General features: G+C 40.8%; 1 protein-coding gene across 1 annotated transcript in view; it reads right to left on the bottom strand.

Annotated features, from left to right (window-relative positions):
• Positions 1 to 569: 569 nt before the first annotated feature.
• MYH11 (myosin heavy chain 11) overlaps positions 570 to 24,055 on the bottom strand; it is a 53,678-nt gene continuing 30,192 nt past the window's right edge. The window contains 34 exon segments of the mRNA XM_036392574.1: positions 570 to 1,190; positions 5,145 to 5,317; positions 5,899 to 6,007; positions 6,575 to 6,783; positions 6,939 to 7,062; positions 7,291 to 7,379; positions 7,918 to 8,046; positions 8,745 to 8,906; positions 9,554 to 9,766; positions 10,444 to 10,656; positions 10,873 to 11,121; positions 11,550 to 11,702; positions 11,805 to 11,909; positions 12,712 to 12,918; positions 13,012 to 13,156; positions 13,276 to 13,488; positions 14,078 to 14,249; positions 14,699 to 14,822; positions 15,475 to 15,612; positions 15,968 to 16,174; positions 16,456 to 16,587; positions 17,481 to 17,589; positions 18,415 to 18,575; positions 18,718 to 18,787; positions 18,913 to 19,034; positions 19,193 to 19,245; positions 19,248 to 19,388; positions 20,003 to 20,117; positions 20,541 to 20,714; positions 20,888 to 21,061; positions 21,228 to 21,380; positions 21,552 to 21,670; positions 22,027 to 22,122; positions 23,496 to 23,639. Of these exon segments, the coding sequence (XP_036248467.1) occupies positions 1,052 to 1,190; positions 5,145 to 5,317; positions 5,899 to 6,007; positions 6,575 to 6,783; positions 6,939 to 7,062; positions 7,291 to 7,379; positions 7,918 to 8,046; positions 8,745 to 8,906; positions 9,554 to 9,766; positions 10,444 to 10,656; positions 10,873 to 11,121; positions 11,550 to 11,702; positions 11,805 to 11,909; positions 12,712 to 12,918; positions 13,012 to 13,156; positions 13,276 to 13,488; positions 14,078 to 14,249; positions 14,699 to 14,822; positions 15,475 to 15,612; positions 15,968 to 16,174; positions 16,456 to 16,587; positions 17,481 to 17,589; positions 18,415 to 18,575; positions 18,718 to 18,787; positions 18,913 to 19,034; positions 19,193 to 19,245; positions 19,248 to 19,388; positions 20,003 to 20,117; positions 20,541 to 20,714; positions 20,888 to 21,061; positions 21,228 to 21,380; positions 21,552 to 21,670; positions 22,027 to 22,122; positions 23,496 to 23,639 (5,036 nt within the window). The 3' untranslated portion in view covers positions 570 to 1,051.

Raw genomic sequence — 24,055 nt, 5'->3', positions numbered from 1 at the left:
TGCTTGAGCTGCAAGGGTTTGTGGTAGGTCCTGGTAGCTCCCAAGAGTAGGTTGTGGTCTTGCTGGAGTGCTCCAAAAATAAAAAGTAACTGCATGCTGATCTCTTAGTGCAGAATATCTTGGCTTGGATCCCTGCATCACTGTCCCTGCTGCTGTTTCTAATGGTTTCAGCTTGCTCTAGAGGCTTGGCTGGAAATATTTCTGCATATAACACACGTCAGAGGATGGGTTCATTGCCCACAGACAGACAGGTAGGGCCCCCACTGCTTTCCAGCTCCTGCCCCTGAATGCTGTCAGTCTCTGCAGGTCCTGTGCTTGTCAGCCACTGGATGCATCCCAGGCACCTCAGCACTGTGTGTTCCTGAGGGAATCAAACCTGTTTCCTGTGGTTATGCCATTTTACTTCTGGCTCAGACTTTTTTGTATCTCTTCAAAAGCATTACTTTGAAGAAAATCAGGGTTTTGTTCTAATGATTAACTAGATGAACTTTTGTAAGAAGTATTTTGGTTTTAGAGAAGCTCTGCTGCATCCCCCCTTCCCTTCAAATGACACCTGTACACGAGAATAGTGGAGTCATTTTTATAGCCTTTTATTAGTGTGTAAGCACATCCATGGTGCATATAAAACTGTAACAGTTGACTTAATTTGAACAAATGATATTTTTCAGTAAGTGATTAAAAAGGCACTTCCACCTTGTGAATTGTGCATCAGGGGTGTAGTAACCAGGAGAAAACCCTATATTAATTGAATACTCAAAACAAAATGAAAGTTTAAGAAAAGATTAACTGACCAATGCCTTTTTTTCCCCTGCAACAATCTCACAAATCCTCTGTAGACTGTTAAAAATCCCCACCTTTTCAGATATGCTTCATGGTACGAAAAGTTTTGGAGTACTTTTAGTGTCAATCTATACATTGGAGACAAGGCAGTTGTGCTTTTATCTGTCAGAGGAGTGGGTGTATGTGACCTTGACACTAAGAGTAGACTTATACAGTGCTAAATATCGTCCTCCCTCCCTCCCCTTGCTGCAGTGCAATTTTTGAAGCGTGTTTATTCACTGGCTTTTGTTCCATTGAAATCTCCATCTCTTGCATCCATTTCGTCATCGCCTCCATCTGTTGCATTCTCAATTACTCTTCTGCCTCCAGATCTACGGGGTGGGGCAAAAGATGTTGGCTCATTTCCCCTCCTGCAGTAAGAGGGGAGAAAAATAGAAAAAAGAAAATCAGGTGCTAGGTAATTTGGAATCCTCACAAATAAGTAGAGTTTTGTAACAGGGCCTGTGGGGCTGATGGTTCTAAATGCAGAAAAGCCAAGAGCTGTGGGCCTCTAATTCCACTTTCTGTCTGGTAACTTGTAATTTGTGAACAGGCTGAGACTCCCAATTGCTTGGAAATTAGATTGGTTTCCTGTTCTTGTGCTTCTGTCTTTGTCCTCCTCTAAACATCAGCCCCAAATCATCCCCACTCTTCCCCTCATTTCATTTTTTCCCCCTAAGGGAACTGCAACTGAAGGTACTTGAAAGGAGTGAAAAGGGGACTGCTCACACACCACAGCAGAGGAGTGTCCCTCCTGTCCCTCTGGAGGAGCAAGCAGGGCAATTTGTACAGAATTTCTGCCCACCAGTTCCTGCAGGCCTGGGGCAGTGCTGTGGATGGCAGCAGACATTTCTGAGCCCACAGTGGGTCAGAGCACCACAGGTGCTGTGACAGGTGTGACACCCAGGTTCTCAGTCACTCCAATCTCTTTCCCAGCAGAGAGAGGAAAGAGTCATTGCTTTGGAACTGTTGTAACCCAGGGACTGATGTTTAGCAGTGCAAGTGTCCTACAGGAAATGCTTTTCCCACTTGATCCCCTTTTCCTCACCCATCTCCCTCCCATCCCCATATATTTCACTGGCACATCCCAAGGCAGGGACACTTTGGTCCTCAAGGTTAATTTTTGGGGAGGTGTGAGCAAGTGAGACAGACAATGGGTTTGTCCCATGGCCTCCATTGCTAATGTGCTGTAAAGCATTTCAGTTTTGTGACATGGCCTCTCACTTGCCCCTCATTAAGCAAACCTTTGTAAAGGCTTGAGACCACAGATATAAGCAATAAAATAAATTCATGATTACTGGATATTGTGCCAAAAATACTAATTTGGTGTTAAATAGATCCGAGACTGCACTTTTGGGTACAGCAATCATGCCTAAATATTTAAAGGCTTATCTTGTCCTTGCAAAAGACTAAGCCAGTGCCCTTTCTGAAGCAGCTATTCAAGGCAGAAGTTCAGTCTTCCATGAGGGAAGAGAGAGGAACATTGGCTGGACTAGCTTAGTTCAGAGGCACGAATCTGCATTTCCAAGATGGAAATGTGACGTGTAGTCTGCTTTCCATAATTCTGCCCTTAAACTTACTTCAGTGTGAGCAGGCAATTAGCTAGCTAATAAAGCTTCATGTAAGACCTGCTGGCATTTCACCATGGTTGTGTTCTGGTGCTGATGGCATGTGTTGAACACAGGGGTGTGTCATTTCTGTCCTGGTGTGTGCTTGGCAGGGTCTAACAGCAGGGTCTCTTATTTTACAGCAGCAGAGATTTGTTATTATTTAGCAAATAAGTTCTAATTAGGTTAATAAATTTGTTAATTCTTGTTAACAAAGGAAGAGCTCTCCACCCCCTTGGACTTGTGTTGTCTGTGGACTTGGTTACCCACAAGTCATTTGTGCTTCATAATTCACTGAAGTGCTGTGAGAGAACATGGGACTGGGGGGAATAACAGCAAGACTCTCACCAAATTGTGCAGTACAGTTTTGGCTACAAAATGAACTCCTTATCATACACTAACTACTTTTTAAACTGTTGCAGTATGCATAAACTTACCAGTTCTTTAAACTGGTATTGGCCCTGTGGATAAACCCTTTTGTTTCTATCTGTTCCTCTTCAAGAAGTTTATGTGTTTGATAACATTCAGGTGGTCGTTGGTATTAGTACCTTTAGAACAGTGTGTGTATCTGGGATGAGCCTTCAGCACCAGTGTTTGCTCAGCACCTCTGTATTTAGTCTGCCTTTGAACTGGTGCTACTGGAGTGGTGCTTGAGTAACAGTCTGACTGGAAATATTAGGCTGACTAAAAGGCACATGCAAGGACAAGACATCATCTTTAAATATTTGTGTATTCACAGCAAAATCCAGCATATGTAAAATAGAAAGTATACAAATATTACAAGGCAATAGCTCTTAATTTTTTGCAGTGCAGGTATTATTCCTGTGTCCAGAGAATGTGCTAATAAGTATAAAATAATGCTGTGCTAGGTTACAGTGTCAGCTTTATTGTCTGTGTCCGTGCTCTATGTTGTAATACAGTAAACAAGCAATTCAATGTCTGTAAAATAGCTCTAAAAGCCTCAGTAATAACTCTCTGTAAGCAATACAGGCACAGAGTGCTATGTAATGAAAGGCAAGACTTCTCTTTTGTCTGTGATTGTGTGGTGTGTGACAAATCACATGCAAGTAAGGTCTTCCCAAATCTCAGGTGCATTAGATGGGCTCTTACCTTAGGTCAGCATTACAGTAGGCACAAGAAATACTGTGAAATTCTAATGACATGCTGTGACACTCCATATTCATTAGTCCTTTTAATCAATTTTACTAATCAATGGTGTATTTTATTTGAAAAAAATTTAATTTTTGTAGCAGTGCACAAAGATGATGTGCAAAAAAAATCATGCAAAAAAACAAAATCAGAGTACTTGCTTAGGTACTCTGGTGGTAGAGCTTGTGAGAATGCAACGTTGGTAAGTCTATGTCAGTACATAACCTACTTGTAAGACAGATGTATCACTGATGAACAGCTGATGGTAGCTAAATTATTGTAATATTTGTCTTTTTTGATAAAACAGATTAATGTCAAGATATCCAAGCCTTCACAGTTTGCAGAAACCTCACATAATTTTAACCAGGGCCAAAGAAAATGGAAATTTGTGCAATACAAGCTAGCTGCAAAGTTGAAGGCATGGTACCTGCTTAGTCATGCGAAGGTTCCTGTGTCCCTCTGAAACAGAGATAAAGAGTCCTGGGCAGTTAAACTAGGCACATGGTCATGATCAGAGGTAGGTAATTACTTTTAAATAATTAAACAAAGTACATTACAGCCAATTACATTACATTTAGATAAAACAAAAATGAGCTATATAGTGTTCTATGTAAAAGGGCTGGACAGAGCCACTGCTTCATAAAGCAGCCAGGAGCATGTAACTACCCAAGGTGGTGCTAGTGGAAAAGGCTGCTGCATCCATAACCCTTCACTTTGAAGGGAATCCATGTCCAGGAATGCTGAAGCACGTTACTGGTAAGTAGTCTGGCAAACTACTTTGAGAACACAGGTAGACAGGTTCTTGTTTATCATCTGATGTACTGTTGGTCTTAGGTAGAAGGCAAAATTTTATTGTGTAGTGATACAGATAGAGCAATTTCTTTATAACTCAAGTCAGCCTCTTTATTTCAGAGAGCTCATGTTTTCAAACCCAGTGAGTGCAGAACTCAGGGATGTAGCTGACTGATCACAGCTTTATCTTTTTCCCATGCAGTTTTAACAAGAAAATGCAAAGGGATGTTTTAATCTTTTCCTTGATCTGATGACATTGAATCCCATAGTGGTGAAGTCCAAAGAGACTTTGGAATAAGATTAATTTAATTTGCTTTGCTTTTTACTGCCTGTGATGTCCAAGACTGTTCACAGTCGTTGTGTGTGAGTTGTGCATGTGTGAAAGTGTGAAAAGCACAAGCATTTTTATACTTTTGTGACTGCTTCTGTACAAATATATACAGCCATTATATAAGGGGTGTCTTCAAAAGCAACCAAGCCTAATTCTGTTCCAATTGAAGCCAGAAGGATTTTGATTAGAGAAGAGTAAGGCCTATGCCATATTATCACAATTCATCTCAGCTGAAATCCTGAGGCTGCTGCAGTCTATGAAATGCACTTCACTCCTGACTTGGGCCTTTTGTTCTGAGTGCCAAGCTAACACAAGGAGTGAGTAACTCGCAGCATTAGCAGTGCCTGTTCCTCACCTGACAGATTTTTTTCCACTTTTGTTGTTCAGCTCTAAATTTCAAGGTTGTCAGTGAGTGGGAAGGGCTATCCCAAACAAGGGTACTCTACCTGAGCTTGCTCTTTAGTGCTGCAACCTCCCTGCCCAGGGCTTCATTGCTCTCATTGGCTTCATCCAGCTCCCTCTGCAGCTTCCTGCGGTTGGCGTTGATGCGCTGGGACTCTTCCTCAGCCTCCTCCAGCTGCCTTTTCAGCTGCTTGAGCCGTACGTTGCCCTTCTCGGCCTAAAGGGAGATTTCAGAGTAATGCTTTAATTTGTAATACTTTATATTCCTTGTTTTAATTTCATGTTTCCATTGGGAGTTGTACTAAAACATGGCTCAAATCAAAGATGGAAGGTTATAGCCTGAAAATAACTTGGCTTTGTGGGAGTTCATTTTGCTGATAGCTACTGTATTCAGACATAAACTCTTGTTTCTTTTTCTGCATAGTCCTATCTCTGCTTTTGGCTTGCAGATGGATTTGCAGTAGATAAAGCTAAAATTTTAATGTAAAATCTGTTCAGCATCTCTATTCATGTTGCACCAAGGGTGTTGTGCACAGTCCTGTATATGGCTGTGCAGTCAGACTGCTGTATCTGGCTGATTAACAAGGACTTGTGCTTTGGCACTTGATGTAGCATGGGCGAATTATATTGTCCCATCTTTTAGTAATGGACTTTAGCTCTCCCAGCATAGAATCCAAGCATACAGTCTGCTTTCCAGAAGGGCATTTGCTTGAGGCACAACATGGAATCTTCCTTTCTTAGGACAAAACCTAAAACCTCCTGTGCCCTCAACTAAGACCCTTGTGACATGGTCTGTACCTGATCTTTGTACTGCTCTGCTTGCTTCCTCTCGTCCTCCACCTGCAGCAGTGCATCCTTCAGCTTCTTGTCCTTCTGGCGCAGCGTCTTGGCCGCTGCCTGCTTGTCTCTGCAATGACAGGGCAGAGTTTGGTGATGTGGAAGCTTTGTGCTCTCCACCTGCCTTGGGCTTGTGGTTCATGAAATCAGCACCAAGGACCCCTATGTTAAAGGTCTTACTGAATTTAACAGGTGAATTTGAATTCTAAGGAAAACTTTAATGCATATTCTTCTGAGCAAAACAGAACTAAATATATGTCTTTGCTGTATGCTAAAAGTGCTCCAGGAGATGTGTTCTGAAACACAAGGTGATTTCCTGAAGGAATAATCCAACAATGGCACAATGTGTTATGGCAATTAATCTAGCAGAGTCATAGGGCAGTTACTCTAAAATGTAGGGGAGCAGATCCTTGCCTATGGTACCAGTAGAACTCTTCAGCAATAAAAAATGGGTCTTAATCAGAAACTGTAGCAACTCCAGTTACTTGCCATATGTCTCAGAAATGTTAAGTGAGAGACTTTACCAAGTTTAGTGGCACTGAGAGCCTGCTGACACAAATCCCGCTTGCCTTTGCTTATTTTCTGTCTCATTAACTGGAACAATAAATGGACAGCGGTGCCCTTGGGAGACCAGTACCTGGCTTCCTGTTCCAATTGCTCTTCGAGAGAAGAAATTTTGGCCTCCAGAGCAGCAATTGTGGCTTTGAATTTGTTCTTCACAGCTCCCTCCATCTCCTGCAGCTTGCTCTTTAGCTCTTTGTTCTGCCTCTCCAGTTGCTGCCGAGCGTTTTCGTTCTTCTGTGCAGTTGAGCGCTCTGTTGCCAGCTCATTGTTCAGCTGCTCTGCCTGCAAGGAGGGAAGGGATGCTCTCACAAGTGTTGCATGCTTTCAGACAAATGACAGGTGGCAATTTGGGAAGGCAATGCTCCAGATATTCAGAACCACAAGTAGCTTTTGCTGGAATATGAACAGAAAGTGCCATGTGCTGGAATGAGCTGTACCTGCTGTACTGCTTTCCTCATGCGGTCACCCATTGCCTCTATGTTGCCTTGCTCCTCTTCCAGCTCTTCCTCCAGTTGAGCAATTCTTGCCTCCAGGCGCCGTTTCTCATCCTGAAGGCTTGTCCTGGAAATTTAAATTTGAAAAGTGAGTAGTTCTGGCTCTGACCATATGTTATGATTGTATTGTGAACTGCCAATAATTCAGAAAAGAACTAGATATTTCAATGGAAGTAGTCATATGTGTGCATGTTGTCTTGTCAAGGGCAGATGGCTGTTGGGAACAGAGCAAAACTTCTCTTGGCAGCATTAGCAGCACATTCAGAGCCTTGTGTGTAATTTGGTGTATTCCTACCTTCCAGAGGCAGCGCTTGCAAGTTCCTCTGCCATCTCATCTTTCTCCTGGTCTGCTTGTTTGCGAGCTCTTTCTGCAGCAGCCAGGTCCTAGAGAAATGGAAAAAGCAGCATAGTAAGGAAATGAGTAAATGTTCAAATAGTTATAGCATGATTCAGAGGACTGTAAATTTTCTAAAGCTGGTATGAGATGGGTTGTCTTGTTAACAGAATAAATTCTTGTCATGTCATAAATCCTAGGGAAGTACAATGAAATGCACTTTATCCAGCCTGTGAGCGGGTTTCTATTTTATTTGTTTTAGTCACAAGATGGCCATTTAATACAGGTAGGAATAATAGCACTAAGCCCTCAAGAATTTATTGCTATTGAAAACAATTTGTGTTGGATCATACAGTTCATTTCCCTTTAACGCTGGCGATCTGTACCTTCTTCCAAGGTGATTTTTTTCAGCTCAATCTGACTGTGCTCAGATGTAAATCCAACAGCTTTAGTGGAGTGTGTGGAAAACATGGAACTTGTTACAAGTTCAGTCCCTAAGACCTGTTAGATGACTTCACTGCCAGTTCTGTTTCGCTACTGAAAGCCATGTGTAATCTCCTTCATTCTGCTCTAGGTTTCCCACTTTACCTCCTGAAGCTGCAGGAGTTCTGCTTCCAGACTTTTTGCTTTCTTCTCATTTTCTCTGGCTGTAGAAAATATTTCTTCTCTGGCAGCTCGTGCATCATCCAGCTCTCGTTGGTAGTCCTTCATCTGAGCCTTGTTGAAAAGAATAACAAAGTTGTTACAATTTCAGTCGGAAGAAATGTGGATGGAACAGAACACATGCACAGTTACATTGTGATAATGCTGCTGAAGTTATATTTTCTGCAGAGATCTGGTAGCACATGTTGGAAAGATCTGAAATGCTATCCAAGGTGGGCAATGCTTCCACTTGAACCCTGCATCTTTTGTAATGCCTGTTGTCCTCTGAATATTTGAGTACATGTAGAGTCTTAATGTTTCTGATTAAGAAAATTTTTGTTGTTTAGTTGTTAGCATGTGACAGAACAGTTGATATGGAGGTTTAAAATATAAACAGGAACATGATAATTCAGAGACAACCTGATTTCTGAACAGTCTTTTATGCTCAAGAGTCAAGTGTTAGAATCCAGATTGAAGCCCTGAAACAGATTTTATCTTATAGTCCTTTCTCTTCATGTGAATCTTTGTTTTCCTCCATATGGGTAAGTTAGAAGCATGAAATTTAAGATTTTAATCATTTGCCCTGTGAATTTTTCCACTGTCATTCAAACTGAGCATTCAAATACTGATATTTGAATGTGGCAGTTTAGTGAAAAATCCCCTTCTGACCAATCATCTGTAATGGCATCAAGCTCACAGATGTCACCTAACTTCTGTATTGTGGCTGTATAAGATACAGCAGTGGGAAAAACTGTCTTTTTGGGGTTACTTACCTGTAATTTGCGAAGCTGTTTGATGGCTTCTTCCCGACCTTTGTTGGCAGAGTCAGCCTGGCTCTCCAGGTCTTTCACATCCATCTCCAGCTTCTTCTTGGCAGCAGCTGCCAGGGCACGTTGCTTCCGCTCATCTTCCAGTTCAGTTTCATATTCATGGAGCTAAACATTAAGGAAAACAAGTTCAGTTTAGCAAAGTCCTTGGGGACTCCTAAACACTATGTCTAATAGTGTATACAGACCCCATATCTCTGTTAACTGTGACTTCCCTGGCAGTTAAAACAGATTTCCGTTTTGTCCCAAAATTAAAGGTTTTTGAAAGGACTCAGCAATTTGGGTCCTGTATTCATGGAAATGTGTGTGTTATACAAGATGATGACTACAGCAGTTATCCTTGCTGTCACAAACACTTTTATACAAATAAGTTTTATTCTGTTTTCATCTCCAGTGCTTTTGTATGCATTCAGTGTACCTTGGGAAGGCAGATCTATTAGAAATTGTCTTTTTTCACTTGCACTTAGAATACAGGGAAGGTGGTTCTGACTGTCAGAAATAGCAATTCATATGTTTTATACTATATTGATTGTAGAGTGAAATAGCTACATTTGTTGGTAACTGTGCATCTGCCTTCTTTAGTACAATAACCCTTATTTTTCTTCTTCTTCTTTTTTTTTTTAATCACCATGTTCAAGACAATGTAATGCTTTTTTTTTCATTATAGTTAGTGAGGTGCTTTAATAATGGCGCTAGGCTGGGGCCTTTCAGCTGGCTTGTTAGATATTTACAAAGGCAGTAGTTGGGAATGGTACCTGTCTGAGGAGCTGTCTTTTCTTCTCCTCATTCTGTTCATCTCTGGCTTGTAAATCTCTTTCAAACTGGCCTTTCAGAGCCTGCATATTAACTTCCAACCTGAGTTTGGCATCTTCTGCAGCCTGTAGCTCATCCTCTAGCTCTTCTAATTGTGTCTTCATCTCTTCTACTTGCTGTTCAAGGGTCCGTTTAGATTTCTCCAATTCATGGACCTTTCAAGCAATGAGAATTTAATAGACTTGTTATGAGAAATAAGAGTAATTCTAATTATTCACAGTATACCTGCAGTGTAGGTCACATTTGAAACTGTCAGGTGTGGACAATGAATCATCTAATTTACACTGAAAATGCTAAATTAGTTTTATTTTGTACTTGAAAAACTGTCTGAAAATGATAAGATTCTCTTTATTCCAATCTTTTGTTTTTCATCTAGTCAAATATCATAATTTAATTTATTTAGTATTAGAAGTAATATAATCATATATCTGTAATAAAAGAAGTGGTTGACAATGCAGAAGTGGAAATTTGCTGTAGTTATATAAGTAAATATAAGCCAGGTGGCAAAGTCAAATATAACTAATAAAATAAGATTTGCAGAGTTTACCATTTCAAAGAAGTGTAATAAACTAATACATTATTTAGAAATCAGTTAGAATCTTCTTCATGCTTGAAGTTATGTTAAAAATAAACATAGCCTACAGTTACTTTGCCAAGTCCCTTGAAAGTTTGGACACAAATGGAAAAACCTTTGAATTTTTTATGAAATATCTGATCTTGCTGAATGGATTTGTGTGCTGCAGAGAATTTCCCACACTGGAAACAATTATATCTTCTTTTTGCTGCTATTTTAAGTTATTGTTGTGGAGATTGTTCTAAGGCCAAAACTTACATTCTTGCCAACATCATCTTTGGAGCTAACAAGATCTTCCATTTCAGCTTTCAACATTTTGTTTGTTCTCTCCAGTTCTTCTTTGGCTTCCAAAGCCTCTTCAAGTGCTCGAGCCAAGGACAGAGCCTTTGTTTCCTTTTCTCTAGCTTCAGCTTCTGCTCTGTCCCTTTCATCTGCATATTTTGAGGAGATGTTCTTCTCTTCAGCCAGCATCTGTGAAAAGGTAGTGTTAATACAGGAGGTCATTAGTAACAGGCTTTTCTACTGCAGCTGTTTTGTCAGTTGTTAATGACAGAGAAGAATCTCTGCTTTTGATAAAGGTACATAAATACAAAATTAACCATTTCTTGTATAATTAAATTTTAGTTAATTTTTTTTGTCCCTGTGTCCCAGTGGGACACACAGCAAGGGAGAATCTGAAGTCCATACCTGATCAAACTTCTTCTGTTTCTTCTCCAGGTTAGAGACCAGCTGACGCTGGTTGTCCAAGTCCACCACCAGGTCATCCAGCTCCTGCTGGAGTCTGTTCTTGGTTTTTTCCAGTTTGTCATAAGAAGCAGCCTTTTCCTCAAACTGTTGTGTGAGACTTTCAATTTCTTTCTGAAGTTTCTTTTTGCCTTCTTCCATGAACTCTACTGTGGTGGTAAATTCCTGTATCTTCTTCTTAGAGTCAGAGAGCTGAAATTTGAATTCAGAGGACAAATCTTTGTAGCTGTGACAACAAAACTTGGCAGAGAGACAAAAACTTGGCCAGAAGACAGCCAAGACCTGAAGCTTTTCTAGTCTGACCTGTGTGAACTTGGTGACAGTTACCTATCACCCAGCCTTCATAAAATGAGGCAGGGCACAGACTTAGGATGCACATAGAGGCCTTATGTGCAAGACTATGTGTGGAGATCCTTCCATTTGTACCTGCCCTAGGGATGACATTTTAAAGGACAGGGGGACTGCTGCCTGCATCGTGGAGCACCACTGGTGCCATCTGGGCTAACAGCACAAATTCCCTGAAGGTCTGTGTGCTGTGCCAGGATAATTCTACAGATCCTCTGCAACCGCCAACACAGCTCTCAGTGATGGAGCTAATGATTTCATCATGGCACTGATACCTGTATTGTCAGTGTTGAAATATGTCTCTCCACATTTTGTTTTGCTTCTATTTCTTCATCCAACTGCTCCTGCAAGCTGTTCTTGTCATCCTCCAACTGGCGGAGCTTGGTGGACACATTGAGCTTCTGCCGCGTTTCTTCCTGAAGCAGCTCCTGCAGTCACCACATCAATTGGCAAGGCAGTCATTAGTTTAGGTCTTTTTATTGTGCAATTTGTGAATATTGTAGGTGAGTTGATCTTGGATGCAAATTTACCTGTGTATCTTGTAGCTGAGATCCTAAGGCTGCAACATCTTTGGTCAATTTGATATTTTTGCTTTCTGCTTCATTGAGCAAACTGGTGACATTTTCAACCTCCACCTGTGAGATGCCACAGAGAATAAATAAACTCAGTTATTTTGCAAAGCTTCAACATCTTCCTTAAACGTTAGTTTCCTTGGGTTTGTCTGAAATCTTATCTAATGCCATTTTTGCCTAGTTTACCATAGTATTTATTATTCTATATCTAGTCATATTCATAAAGCAATAAAAGTATGTTCCTTGCAATGAATTGCAAAGGAGAATGGGGATTTTTGTTGGATTTTCCTTCCTGTTCCCAAGCTTGACAGAAGTTGATGCATTTGATTATATTTTCTTATTTATCCACCAGCTTAAAATAAAGCAAAGCTTACTGCAGCTATGAACAAGATGTAACAATAAGCTTGATTACTATATCTGGACATTGAACATCTACCAGAGAACCTTTTAAAATGATCTTTAGTTATTTCTTAAACTGTAGCTAAGTGAGCATTCTCCTTTTGTTGTGATCTTTTCTGAGCACACATGTTTAATAAGCTGTCTAATACATTTCCAAAAGCCACACACCTGTCAATCTTCCCCACCACCCAGAAATGAACAAACAGAAAGAAACTGTCAGATCTGCATCATGGTCACTGGAACAGTGGTGGCATTACAGGCTGCAGCACACACAGAGGGGTGGTGAGACTAAAAGCTCCCAGTTCCATGAGATGGAGTGGTTGTAGTTGATTAATTGTGTGATAATTGAGGTAGGAGTTTAAGGTGACAAGAAATGAGCATTTTGGCTGCAGGGCCATAATTCTTCTAGATAAACTGGGCTTCTCAGTCCCACGGTGTCACAGCAAAGCATCAAACTCCTTCCTACCTGTAATTTATGGACTTTTTCATTGAGTTCTGTCCGAACACGCTCTCCCTCAGTGTATTTGGACTGTAAATCCTGCAGCTGTACTTCCAGCTTCTTCTTCTTGTGCTCCACATCTTGTTTGGCCTGATTCAGGCTCCTGACTTCATTAGCCAGATCAGCATTGTCTTTCTCCAGTGACTGTTTGGCCTTATCCAAGTTTGCTTTAGCCTACAAGCATGTGAAGAAGTGAATAAAGATGATTTACAAGAGAAAATTGTGTTATCTAGGAGGTGGTTTTCAATGAGATGGGTTTCTGTTTACCCGTTTAAATTGTTCCAGCTGCTCTGTGAGCTCTTCCACAGCCTGAGTGTGTTTTTGCCTCATCTCCTGGACCTGGGCTTCATGGGTTCGAGTTTCCTCCTCCAGGGCTCTCTTCAGCACTGTGACCTCCTGCTCACGCTTTGCTCTGGAAGGTGACACACGTCAGTGGAGCAGCAGCAGCAAAGAGCATCCCAACCCTACTGCAATGCCAGTGTACTGAGCTTGGGGACATTCCTTTATGCCCCTTGTGCTACATATCCATACCTGAGCTCCTGCTGGGTGGCTGTGGTATCCAAAGTATCCTCAAGCTCTGTCTTAAGAGCCTCCAGCTCTTCACCGAGATCTCTCTTTTGCTTTTCTGCTTTGTTTCTTGCAGCTTTTTCAGACTCCAAGTCTTCCTGGAGATCAGAAATTACAGATTCCAATTCACGGATTTTCTTCAGGGCATTGTTCTTCTGAGTAGTTTCATCTTCAAGCCTTTTTGAAAAAAAAACATTTCATTTTAGAAATTTAAAAAAGTAGTAACTATTTCTCTTTGAGGAAGTCAGTATATACTGAAGATTTATAAGTTCTGTGCAAGAAAGTGCCAAAGAAAGGGAGACTGATGCAAAAAAAAGATCAGACAGCTGTACTTTAGCTGGATGCAATGTCTGGAGATGCTAATCAGTTGATTCAGCAAGTTTTGGTGGAGTGTTTTCCCTCTAAATTTATAAAAAAAAATCCACTGAGATTCTGGAGTGGTTCAAGATCAGGCTCTTAATTAATTTTTGCCTATTGCCTATGAAGTAGATTGTTACATTTCATCATACTTGACAGCACTGCCCTTGCCTATGGGAAGAGGAGTTTTCATTGATAGCTGAGGGTAATTTAATAAAATAGATTATTTGTCTGTGGACAAGCAATAGCATAATTACTTGTCACAAAAGGACATTTGGAGAATGGGGAAGCACAGGGAGGGGATGAACTGAGAGATGAGATTCATGGCTGGAGCTTCTCAGTGTCTGAGAAGGGGCAAGATAAGTTCCAGCCTAGGCTTTCCACCATGGGCAGACCCAGGAGTGAGTACCTGGCCAGAGCAGCCTGCAGCTCTTCCTCCTTCTTGGCCAGTTGTGCCTTCAGGTCAGCAATTTGTGCCTGGAGCTCTGCAATCTGCTCATGTAGATCATTTGCCTCCCCTTCCAGCTTCCTCTTAGCTTTGTCCAGTTCTTGTCTGCTCTTCTCTTCCTTCTTCAGGCGCACTGGAAAAGGAGGGATTTTGGTCACCAGTCTGTGGTAGTGCCAGGAGTCCTTGGCAGTACCACAGTCCTGATCTCAAACTCAGGCAACAAATGGTTCTGGTCTCCAGTGTAGCCATGCATTTAACTACAGGTCACTGTGTTTTTGGAGCAACATGTAATGCCTTATTTCTAGCCATCCTGAAGAATAATTTCTTTATCTTTCTCCAACATAAGCATTTTTTCCCCTCATTTTTCTCTCTACTATTTTATATATAAGGAATAAAAGATTTCTGTTGTTTGGCACTGTGGGGATTTGGTGATTATCACCAAACTGGGTTCAGCATAAAAAATTTGGAAATACCCCACACATTTTTAAAAAGTTGTCTCCAGATTGTTGAGGTTTTTTTGTTCTGTGCCAAGGAAAAAGAAGAAATTCTACAAAACCCCCAATAGACTCTTGTTCATGTTACCTTCAAGTTCAGAAATCATGGATTCATGTTTGTTCTTGAGCTTTGTAAGATTTTTGGCTTTTTCTTCTTCTTCTGCGAGATTTGTTGTTAGATCACTTATTCTTTCCTCAAGTTGTTTTCTTTCCTTAAGAAAAATAAAATATTTCTGTTAACAAACATGTCTGTCATTGGTGATCAAAAATCAACTCTTTGCCAACCAAAAATGTCCAAGAGACTGTCCTATTATGCTGTATTTCTTGAGATTGTAGTGATACATTTCAATTTTTCAGTTACAGAGGAGCTATGGAGGGCTCTCTATGACTTCTATGTTCTCTAAGCTGCTGCTCTCAGAATCTTGTGCTCTCTCTGATGGCTGCTAAGTACAGAGCCCAGTTTACAGGAGCAATCCCTTTTAAAAAGTACTGGAAGACATTCTTACCTTCCAGTTTTAATCATGAAGTTTTGTTGAAATTAGTTGCAAACCAAGAGAATTATTTAGTCTGCTTTTGGATAAGAAGACACGTATTTCACTGATTGTGCATGACTGCTGTAAATATTTTGCTTGAAAATATTGTTGCTACAGCAGGTCTCAGAGTAGTTTTACATGATTTTGGATTGTTTAAATGAGCACAGGAAAATTATCAGAAATGCATTTGATACAGGCAGGACTGATGGTCTGGTGTAACTGTGCATCCATGAGATTAGATAGTCAAGAGTGTTCCTAGTGTTCTAGTGGAAGAGAAGGTTTTCTCTCAACTTTCACTATTTTCAGAGTAAGAAGTGGACCTAGAACTCACCTTGCTTAGCTTGTTATTCTGATCTTCCATTACCAGAATATCATCTTCCATTTTCTTTATCTTGCTATCTGCTGCTACTTTTTCAAGTTGCAGTTTCTGCCTTGCAGCTTCTTCTTCTTCCAGCTGTTCCTCAAGGTCCTTTAAGGGGGAAAGAGAAACCCACAAAACATGAATTCTAGAAATAAAATACTACTTCTACAGTTCTTAAGAAATGCTTAATGCTTATTACTGCATGTTGTAAACTTTGTTGTTTTTATAAAGAACTAGACAATCTGTAATACTTGACAACATAGAAGGAAAGATTTTTAATGTTTTAGAGAAAATATTAGGGTTGAGATAAGGAAGAGAACTCTGGAGGAAAGAGCATCAATTGATTGTCCTTCAGTAGCACAGATATATATCCTACAGCAAGCACTGTCCTAGGATCTGAGGTTTTCCTGTCTCTGTTGTGTCCCAGTGAGATCCAAGTTATTTGTCACTTATGTCTCCTTACCAGCATTTGTTGTTGCATCTTTTTCTTCTCTGCCTGCAGCTGCTGGCTGCGCTCCTCCTCCTCCTCAATTCTGGCTTCCATCTCATGCAGGACCTCTTCCAGCTCTTGTTTCTTAGCAGCTAAACGGACTCTCATCTCCTCAGCCTCAGCATACAGCTCAGTTTCTGCCTGAAGCTGCTCTGCCAGGAGGTTCTTCTCTTCAACAAGCTGCACAAATAAAATGGAGAGGAAGGTAAGCTTGGAGTGCAAGTTGGTTGTTTTCCTGGACACTCCTGGGGTACAGGCAGGCAGCTCCACCACACATTCTTGTGTGGAATTTGGGCCTTTACTGAAGGGGCTGGGAGCTTGTCTGCACTGACCTTCTGCTCTGGACCATTGCTATGAAGACAATCATGAGTGCAAAGGAGAGAGACACCTTTATTATAACAGTTTCTAGACATGGTAAAAGAACAGCTAGTGTTTCCCAGCAGCTCAGGGCTGTAAATCACCTGTGCGTGTTTCTGTTCCAGCTCCTTCAATTCACTCTCTGCTTTTTGTTGTCTTTCCTTAGTTTTTTGTAGCTCTTCATCCTTGGCCTGCATTTCTTCCTCTTGGCGGGTGACTTGCAGCAGTGGTTTCACCTGGAAATGGAAAGGTTTTTAAAGCATGTTTCCTGTCAGTACTTGTGTTGCTGAGCATGGACTCAAGGGCTGACTGGCACTAATGGTAGTGCTGTCATTGCTCAAGACTGGACAGATACTGTCCAGCCAAGCTTGATGGGAACATCTTTAAATCCCCAAGCCTCAGCAGTGTTGCTCTTGGCTGTCTCTGTGTTAATTCCAGGGGCCTTGTGAGCACCTCTGCCTCTGATAGTGTCACTTTTGAAATGTGTCCAGGCTTATTTTCATCCCTTGATAAGGTACAAAAGTTACATCTGCATAGAAAGGCAATGTGCACACGCAGCTGTGTGTTACTGCCTGTCTCTGGTTGCAGAGGAGATTATTGTCAATCCAAGTAGGAAAAGATTTCTGAATCCAAACTGAAGGCCATTCTTGAAACACCCAAGCCTCTTTAATAGGAAAATAGACTTAATTTGCATGGATTCCCAGCAGGAAGATGTCCAGTGTCCCAGTTAGGAATTCCCAAGCTATTTGGTTCCCCATAGATACATCACTCTGGATGTTTGGAAAATTCCATTTTACTCGGTGTTCTCATTATCCACCCCTGTGAAATTATTTCATGTTGTGGCAATTAAAAAAGTCTCCAAGCATGCAAATGAATTTCTGCCTTTTTATGAATTTCTGCCTAACTAGATTGTTTTCTTCTCAAGTTAGAACCAACTTTAATGTTAGTGGCGTTATAGAACTATCAGGGTATCTCTAACCCCAAATTTTGTGAAACTAATGAGGCTCTTGCCACCAGCTGCAATGGGCTTTGGAACAAGGAGTGTCCCTGAAAAGATGTACCTTGATATCATGTGCATTTCTTTTCTTTTGGAAAACTGAGGAGAGATTTACTGATAGCAGTCACTCACTTTAGTAAACAGTCTCCACCACTGCCAGTTCCTCAGCTTCAGGTAGGCAGCACAATTTCTTTGGATAACCTTCATTGCAGTCAACTGTTGCTGTCTCTTGGCAAAGGCTCTGTGATTAAAAACACAAAACAAATTGGTTCAGTCTGAGAATAGAAGGTGTTTGCAAGGTACACACATTAAGCAAAGAAACTCTGGCATGAGAGTCTGCTGATGAGCCACATGGTTTGGGGAGTCTGGCACAAATTCTTTTGTTGCTTTAACAGTGCCTGTGCTTTCCTGAGGAAGGGTGATAACTCTGGTTAGCTGTCTGATATTTTGTTTTGGTTTTTGGCTGTTTGCATTCCAGGGGTAGGCACAGATGTATAGATCTAGTTCTGGGTGTGAACACCTTTCCAGAGTACACAGGCACACAGATCTTGCACTGATTATCATTCTTGAGGCATATTTCTTTGTCTGGCAATTTGAAAGCCTTGATAGTATACAGAAAAAAAAGGCATTATTGTTGATAGTTTTGTGGTGTACATTAACTGAGATCATGCTAGATGATCAGTGCTCCACACTGAAGCTGTGGAAGAAATTATTTTATGTTTTATAGATGCCAGGGGTGCTGCTACTTGTAGTGCATATGACTCCAGTAACAGCTTAGAATGCTCCTTTCCTGCTGGTATAAACACAGAGATGCTTAAATGATGGTCATTGTCTCAGCTTATTGTACAGAGGGGTGTGAGCAGCCTCACAGTGTAACTGCTTCCCAGTAATTACACTGATCAGCCTTTGCTGGGCTGGAGGTGAAACCTTCATTGGCCACAAGTTTTAATGCAATATAACTAATAATGAAATGTCTCAGTATCTTCAGTTTGTTATATGGAACACTAAAGGCCCCTGCAGATACTTTGCTGCAGAAAACATTCTATTTGTCAGCATATTTTCTTACTTTCTTGCTAGGTAGCCTCGGGACATAGCCTGGAAGGTTATAATAACATCTGTGATCTTCAGGTCTCTCTCTTCTTCCAGGTGAGCCAGAACACCAGTTCTGAAGAAGATTTTACTCTGTCCAATTCTGTACAAGTTGGGATCAAGCTCTAGTGCTTTTATCTGGAGGAAAACAGGGATATTTTTTAACTCCAGTGCTGAGGTTTAGGATACTAAAAATCACTTCTCATTTCTGTTCAGTCTCAACGCTTTTATATAAAAAGCATAGGCCTGATTATAATAGGATCAAAAATGCTTTCCTCACCATGAGTATGCAAGCCTGCTTCCCATCCATGAATCCTTTAGGAATGGCATTTGCAGCAAGAATTTCATATCTGCCAAAAGATGCTTATGTTAGGGAGGCTGAAACACACTGGGTGGTTTGGTACAGACAGACAGACAGACAGACAGAGAGGAGTACAGCCCTGCTAAGGGCAGAGCTGGGGCTGAGCGCTCGTACCGCTGGCGGAACTCCTGGAAGACGATCCTGTTGGGGAATCCCTGGCGGCAGATGCGGATCCCTTCCAGGACACCATTGCAGCGCAGCTGCTCCAGCACTAAATGGGCATCAAGCTTGCCAGACTAAAAAGGGGACAGAAGGTATTTTTAACACAGATTTACAAAAATGTTACCATCCACGTGTTTGTGTTTGAAGACATTGTTCAGCTGTGCCACGTGCAGCGAGCAGCTCGACAGGAGTAACGTGGCGGGAGTCTGAAAACCGAGCATCTGAAACTTACCCTTTTTTCATGATTTGGAATGATGCAGCGGACAAAGTTGGGGTTGGTGTTCTCAGGGTGGTCATCAGTTTGGTCAGCTGCTCCTTGTAGAGCTGTCCAACAGTACGGAACATGCCTTTCTTGGTTTTTGAGGCACTGGGGAGTGAGCTTTCACTACTCATCTTGGCCATTTGGTCCAGCCCAACAATACGGTCCACTGAAATAGAAAAAGAAGAATGGAACAGTTTAAATAAACTCTCCTTGCCTCACACCACACTCATCACTGCCATGGTTACGCTGCAGATTGCCAAAGAGGACAGGTATATTTTTTATGCAATAGAAGCATTCTGACAAATGTACTAGAAGTCCTTCTGGGTAAATAGTCTACTTCTGTCAAAGATGAAAATGTGGATTTTGTTAAGTAGTGACAGAATGGAGCAACTGAATACCTAGAATATATTTTATTATCTCCGTGAATTAAATACAACTCCACAGAACTTACATGAAAGCCTTCATAAAACCTAACAATAACCTCTGCTAAGTGAGGTCTACAATTTTTCATGTTCAGCAACATTTTAACAGTGTAATGAATAATTTTTATGTTGTTGCTGAATAATATTAAGGAAATTTTTTGATAGTGCTTAAAACTCTCTAATGAATTTTTTCATTAATGATGTCTTTAGAACACATTATTCTTATGTCTTAGCTCAGTCTCTTCTATGCCTATCACGTTCACACTTGTGTGCTACCAGCAAGGGATGGCTGTCAAAAAGTTGTGGTAGGAGTTTCTCCCCTTAAACCCCATCAGTGATTTAGATTTGTGATTCATACCATCCTTCCAAAGGTCTGCTACAAATTTGTCTGAAGACTGGTTCAGCAGAGAAGTCACATTGTCGTTTAGTGGATCCATGTTCTTTGTCAGCCAGGCAGTTGCATTGTAGGTAACCTGCAGGGAACAGTGAGTGCTACATCAAAAATTTGTTCTTGATAAGAAATCTGGAGTGTCCAAGAAAACAGGGCACTGTATTAACACAAAATAAGACAAATAATGTGCAAAGGTTTCTAGGGTTGAGGGCTGAGTATTTATTCTCACATGTACTGATGTCTTTAAAAAGTCTGCTTGCTAGAAAAGGTTACAAATTACTTGGATTTTCAATAACCTCAGTGATGGTAATTTTTGTTTTCTTGTGAGCTTAGCACAACCATGATTTGCAAATCTTTTTTCATGTGTTGTGTAATTAAAACACTTAATAAGCACATTTCATAATTAAAGCTATGTCTCATCAATGCAAGTACCAGAATGTTTCTCTTTGATTCTTTGGGTATCAAAGAACCAAAGTTCCCTAAGTCAAAATAGCTCAATCTGTACCTTTCCTGCATAGTGCATTATACAGAATTCTGTTTTGTCCTTGAGTTGCTTGGGCTTCTGGAATTTGGGATGGTTGCCTTGTTCTTGAATTAGTTTCTCCACAAAGGATGTGTCAGTAGCCTTGGGGAACCAGCACTCTTCATCCAGCAGAGCCAGGACACCGGGAGGGTTGGTCTGCAATGGAAGCAGTATGAGATCAGAATCATCACAAGCAGAGGCACAGACAGAGCACCACCTTCCTCACCCCTGAGGTTACAGATCCTTCCAGGAAATAAAGGATCTCTTGTTGTACTGACACATAACTGATACCTCTGGAGTATCCCACCCACAGAGAGAGAGAATCTTACTGGTCTTTCGATCAGCTCGATGCAAGGTTGCAGGTCCAGGCCAAAGTCAATGAAATTCCATTCAATGCCCTCTCGCTGGTATTCCTCTTGCTCCAATATAAACATTGTGTGGTTGAAAAGCTGCTGAAGTTTCTCATTAGTGTAGTTGATGCACAGCTGCTCAAATGAATTGATCTGTGAAGAGGAAAGCAGTGAATTCGTAACATTAGAAAGAGACCTTCAAGACTGAACTTAAATGACAAGATGGTATTTGCTATTTTGTGTTTCTTTTTGCATATTAAAATAATTAAAATTTAAGGATCTATATGAGTTTAGTCAGCTTGTGTTCCACAGTACATACCTCAAAAATCTCAAATCCAGCAATGTCGAGGATCCCCAAGAAAGAAGCTCCTTGTCTTTTTGTTTTATCGAGAGCTTTGTTCACGCGAGCCAGGATCCAACGGAACAGACGCTCAAATTTTGCCTTGGCCAAAGCTTCTATGGCAAAGTCTGCCTAGAAAAGGTCAGAGGAGATTGTAAATGAAAGAAGAAACCCACATTACTGTTAATTTCTGTAGAAATGAGACAGAAAATTAATGTTTCCCTTTAGACAAGATGTAAGGAGAAATAGAAATGGGAAAAGGGCGAAGAGCTTCAGGAGGGCTGAGCAGAGAGCATGTGGTACCTGCTCTTTGGTCTGAGCTTTCTGGACAACATCTCGTCCAACCTTGATCCTTGGGGTCAGAATAGATCTTGTGAAATCTGTCACATTAATTCCCATCAGGTGGCACACTTTTTGTGCAGCTAGAATAAAAAAGTGAGATCTTATTTCAGACTGAATTGCATCTTAGCTGGTCAGTAAGTGTGAATATGAGTAGCTCAGCAGGTATGCAGAGTTATTTATCTTCCTCTATTGTACATACAAGAGATGACACCATAAAAGGAAGATTTGTGATCCAAGCAACAAATTCACCATTCATCAATTTATGGATTCAAGATTACTAGAAAAGGTAATGATAACTGAGCTGATTTTAAGCATGGTTTATATTTTAAAGCCTGAGAGCTACACAGATAATAGCAATTATATAAAAATATTGATAAAGAGTTGCTGTTTTATTAATTTCTTAATGTTAACTAAATTTTAAAGTGGAAAATCATACCAGTATCGTCTGGCATAGAAGCTTGATCAGTGTTTCTCTCCTTCTTGAAGACAATATTACCCAGTTGTAGGACAGATGAAACAACTCTCAGAATAGCTGTAAGAGAAACAGATAACATAAATGAGGAACAGATTGGCCATGTTTTGAAAACTCTGTCCTCTGCAATAACATTCTAATGCCTCTGATAGTCTGTACCTCTCTGGAAAGAGTAAGGCTTGTTTTAAAGGCCTTAAAACTGGAGGAGTTTGAGAAGTGATTGAGCAAAAATCTCCACAATCTGTGCAGTGGAGCAAATGGGCCAGTCTGGGAACACCAGCACCTCAAGCTAAGTTATGCTGGCTCCCCAGGCAGATCCCCTGGAATCTCAGGAATTTCTCTCCCACTCACAGTGCCTGTAGCATCCTCCCTGCTCAGTCACTCAAGAGTCTTTAAAATAAAAATTAAATCTGAATTACCAGCAGCTTCAAAAATGTGTGGCACTTCTGAATGTCCAGTTATTCATGGACATGGGGATATTTAGTTGTGTAACTAGAATCAAATGTATACATGTCTTTAAATGGATGAATGTCAAAATCCAGAAAAGGTATTTATTAATGTTTGATAACTAAAATATACATAAATGTGATGCCACCTAATCTCAGGCAGTAAAATCTACTGATATGTTACAGATGAGGTTGTATTGATTTGAGGACTTCTATTTATTTATCTGTAAATTTATCTAATTTATACAGTAGAAGAATATTGTCCTAATGGGCTTCTTTTTTAGAGCATGAAGTCAGAGGGGTTCAGACAGCAAAAGAATGATTCCTGTTGCTGCAGTGGAGAATGCTGCTGTCCATGGCAGTACTGCCTGGAGAGCAGAGCAGTGTGCACCAGCACCATCATCCAGACTGAGCAAGGCTGGGGATTTGCTCAGCTGAGGGATCTGCCCTTCTGCTGCTGCAGCTGCTGCAAGCTTCAGCAATGGGAGGACGCTGCTTTTGCCACCAGGTGTCACTTGGGACATGGCAATTTGCATCTGAGAGCCCTGCACACTGCCAGCAGCGCTGAGAGGTAAAAGCTGTGCAGGTGGATGTCTCTGGCAGGCCCACATTTTCAAAACAGTTTAACTGTTGTTTCATCCCCTTTGGCTTTATTTCTCTTTTTTCTGAATCAGTGAGTACATATGAGCTATTTGAGCCTGTTCTATTTCCTTCAAAAACAAATCAGATTCTTTTGGAACTTTTTCGTGCTAGTTGGAAAGTTCTGAACAATGGCTTTAAATGGTCATTACTGTTGATAGAGCTGGCTTAGATAGTAATCTCTTTTTGGATATGTAGGGGGTTCCAATGAGAAATATTCCCTTTCATAAACAGACATTAGCTTTGCAGAGTGATTATTCTGGACAGAATTAACCTCTGCATCTGCATCTCTATGTGGTGTCACTTGCAGATGTAAATGTTGAATACAGTGTTGACAACAATTCTCACATGTCTGCTCCTCATCAGTAAAGCCCATAATTTTCATGGCTTCCAAGGTCTCCTGGAACATTTCATCATCTTGTTGAGAAGGAATAGGCACATAGCCACTGGATAGAAAGGTGTAATTGTTGAAGCCTTCCAGCAACAAATCATCTAAAAAGAAGAAGAAAAGCTTTATTTAAGAGCATTTACTTAATGCTCTTGGTTCATTAATTCTCCTAAGGAACAACAGAAAAAAAAACCCCCAAAATTATCACCAAAGGAAAAAGCTGCTCGTATGAGGAGTTTAGTGTTTTGTCAAATATTTTCAAAATAACTATTTAGCAACTATTTTGATGGTATTAATTTTCTAGTTTTCATTAGTGACTGGAGAACATCCCTGCACTTTGGGACAATTTTGTTTCCTATGGATTCAAATCTGAGCCATTCTTCCCCAAATCCTTTTATTGAGTGCCATATGTAACCTACTCAGAATTGTGCCTCTCCCTGTGGGGATTCATAGCCCATAATAATAAGAATGGAACAAGGTAACAACCAAAGTGGGCCAAACTAACAGACTGTTCAAACCT

The sequence above is a fragment of the Molothrus ater genome, chromosome 16 (assembly GCF_012460135.2).
Source record: "Molothrus ater isolate BHLD 08-10-18 breed brown headed cowbird chromosome 16, BPBGC_Mater_1.1, whole genome shotgun sequence".
NCBI lineage: Eukaryota > Metazoa > Chordata > Aves > Passeriformes > Icteridae > Molothrus > Molothrus ater.
Note: the sequence above shows the minus strand (reverse complement) of the source record. Positions and strands in the feature narration are given on the sequence as shown.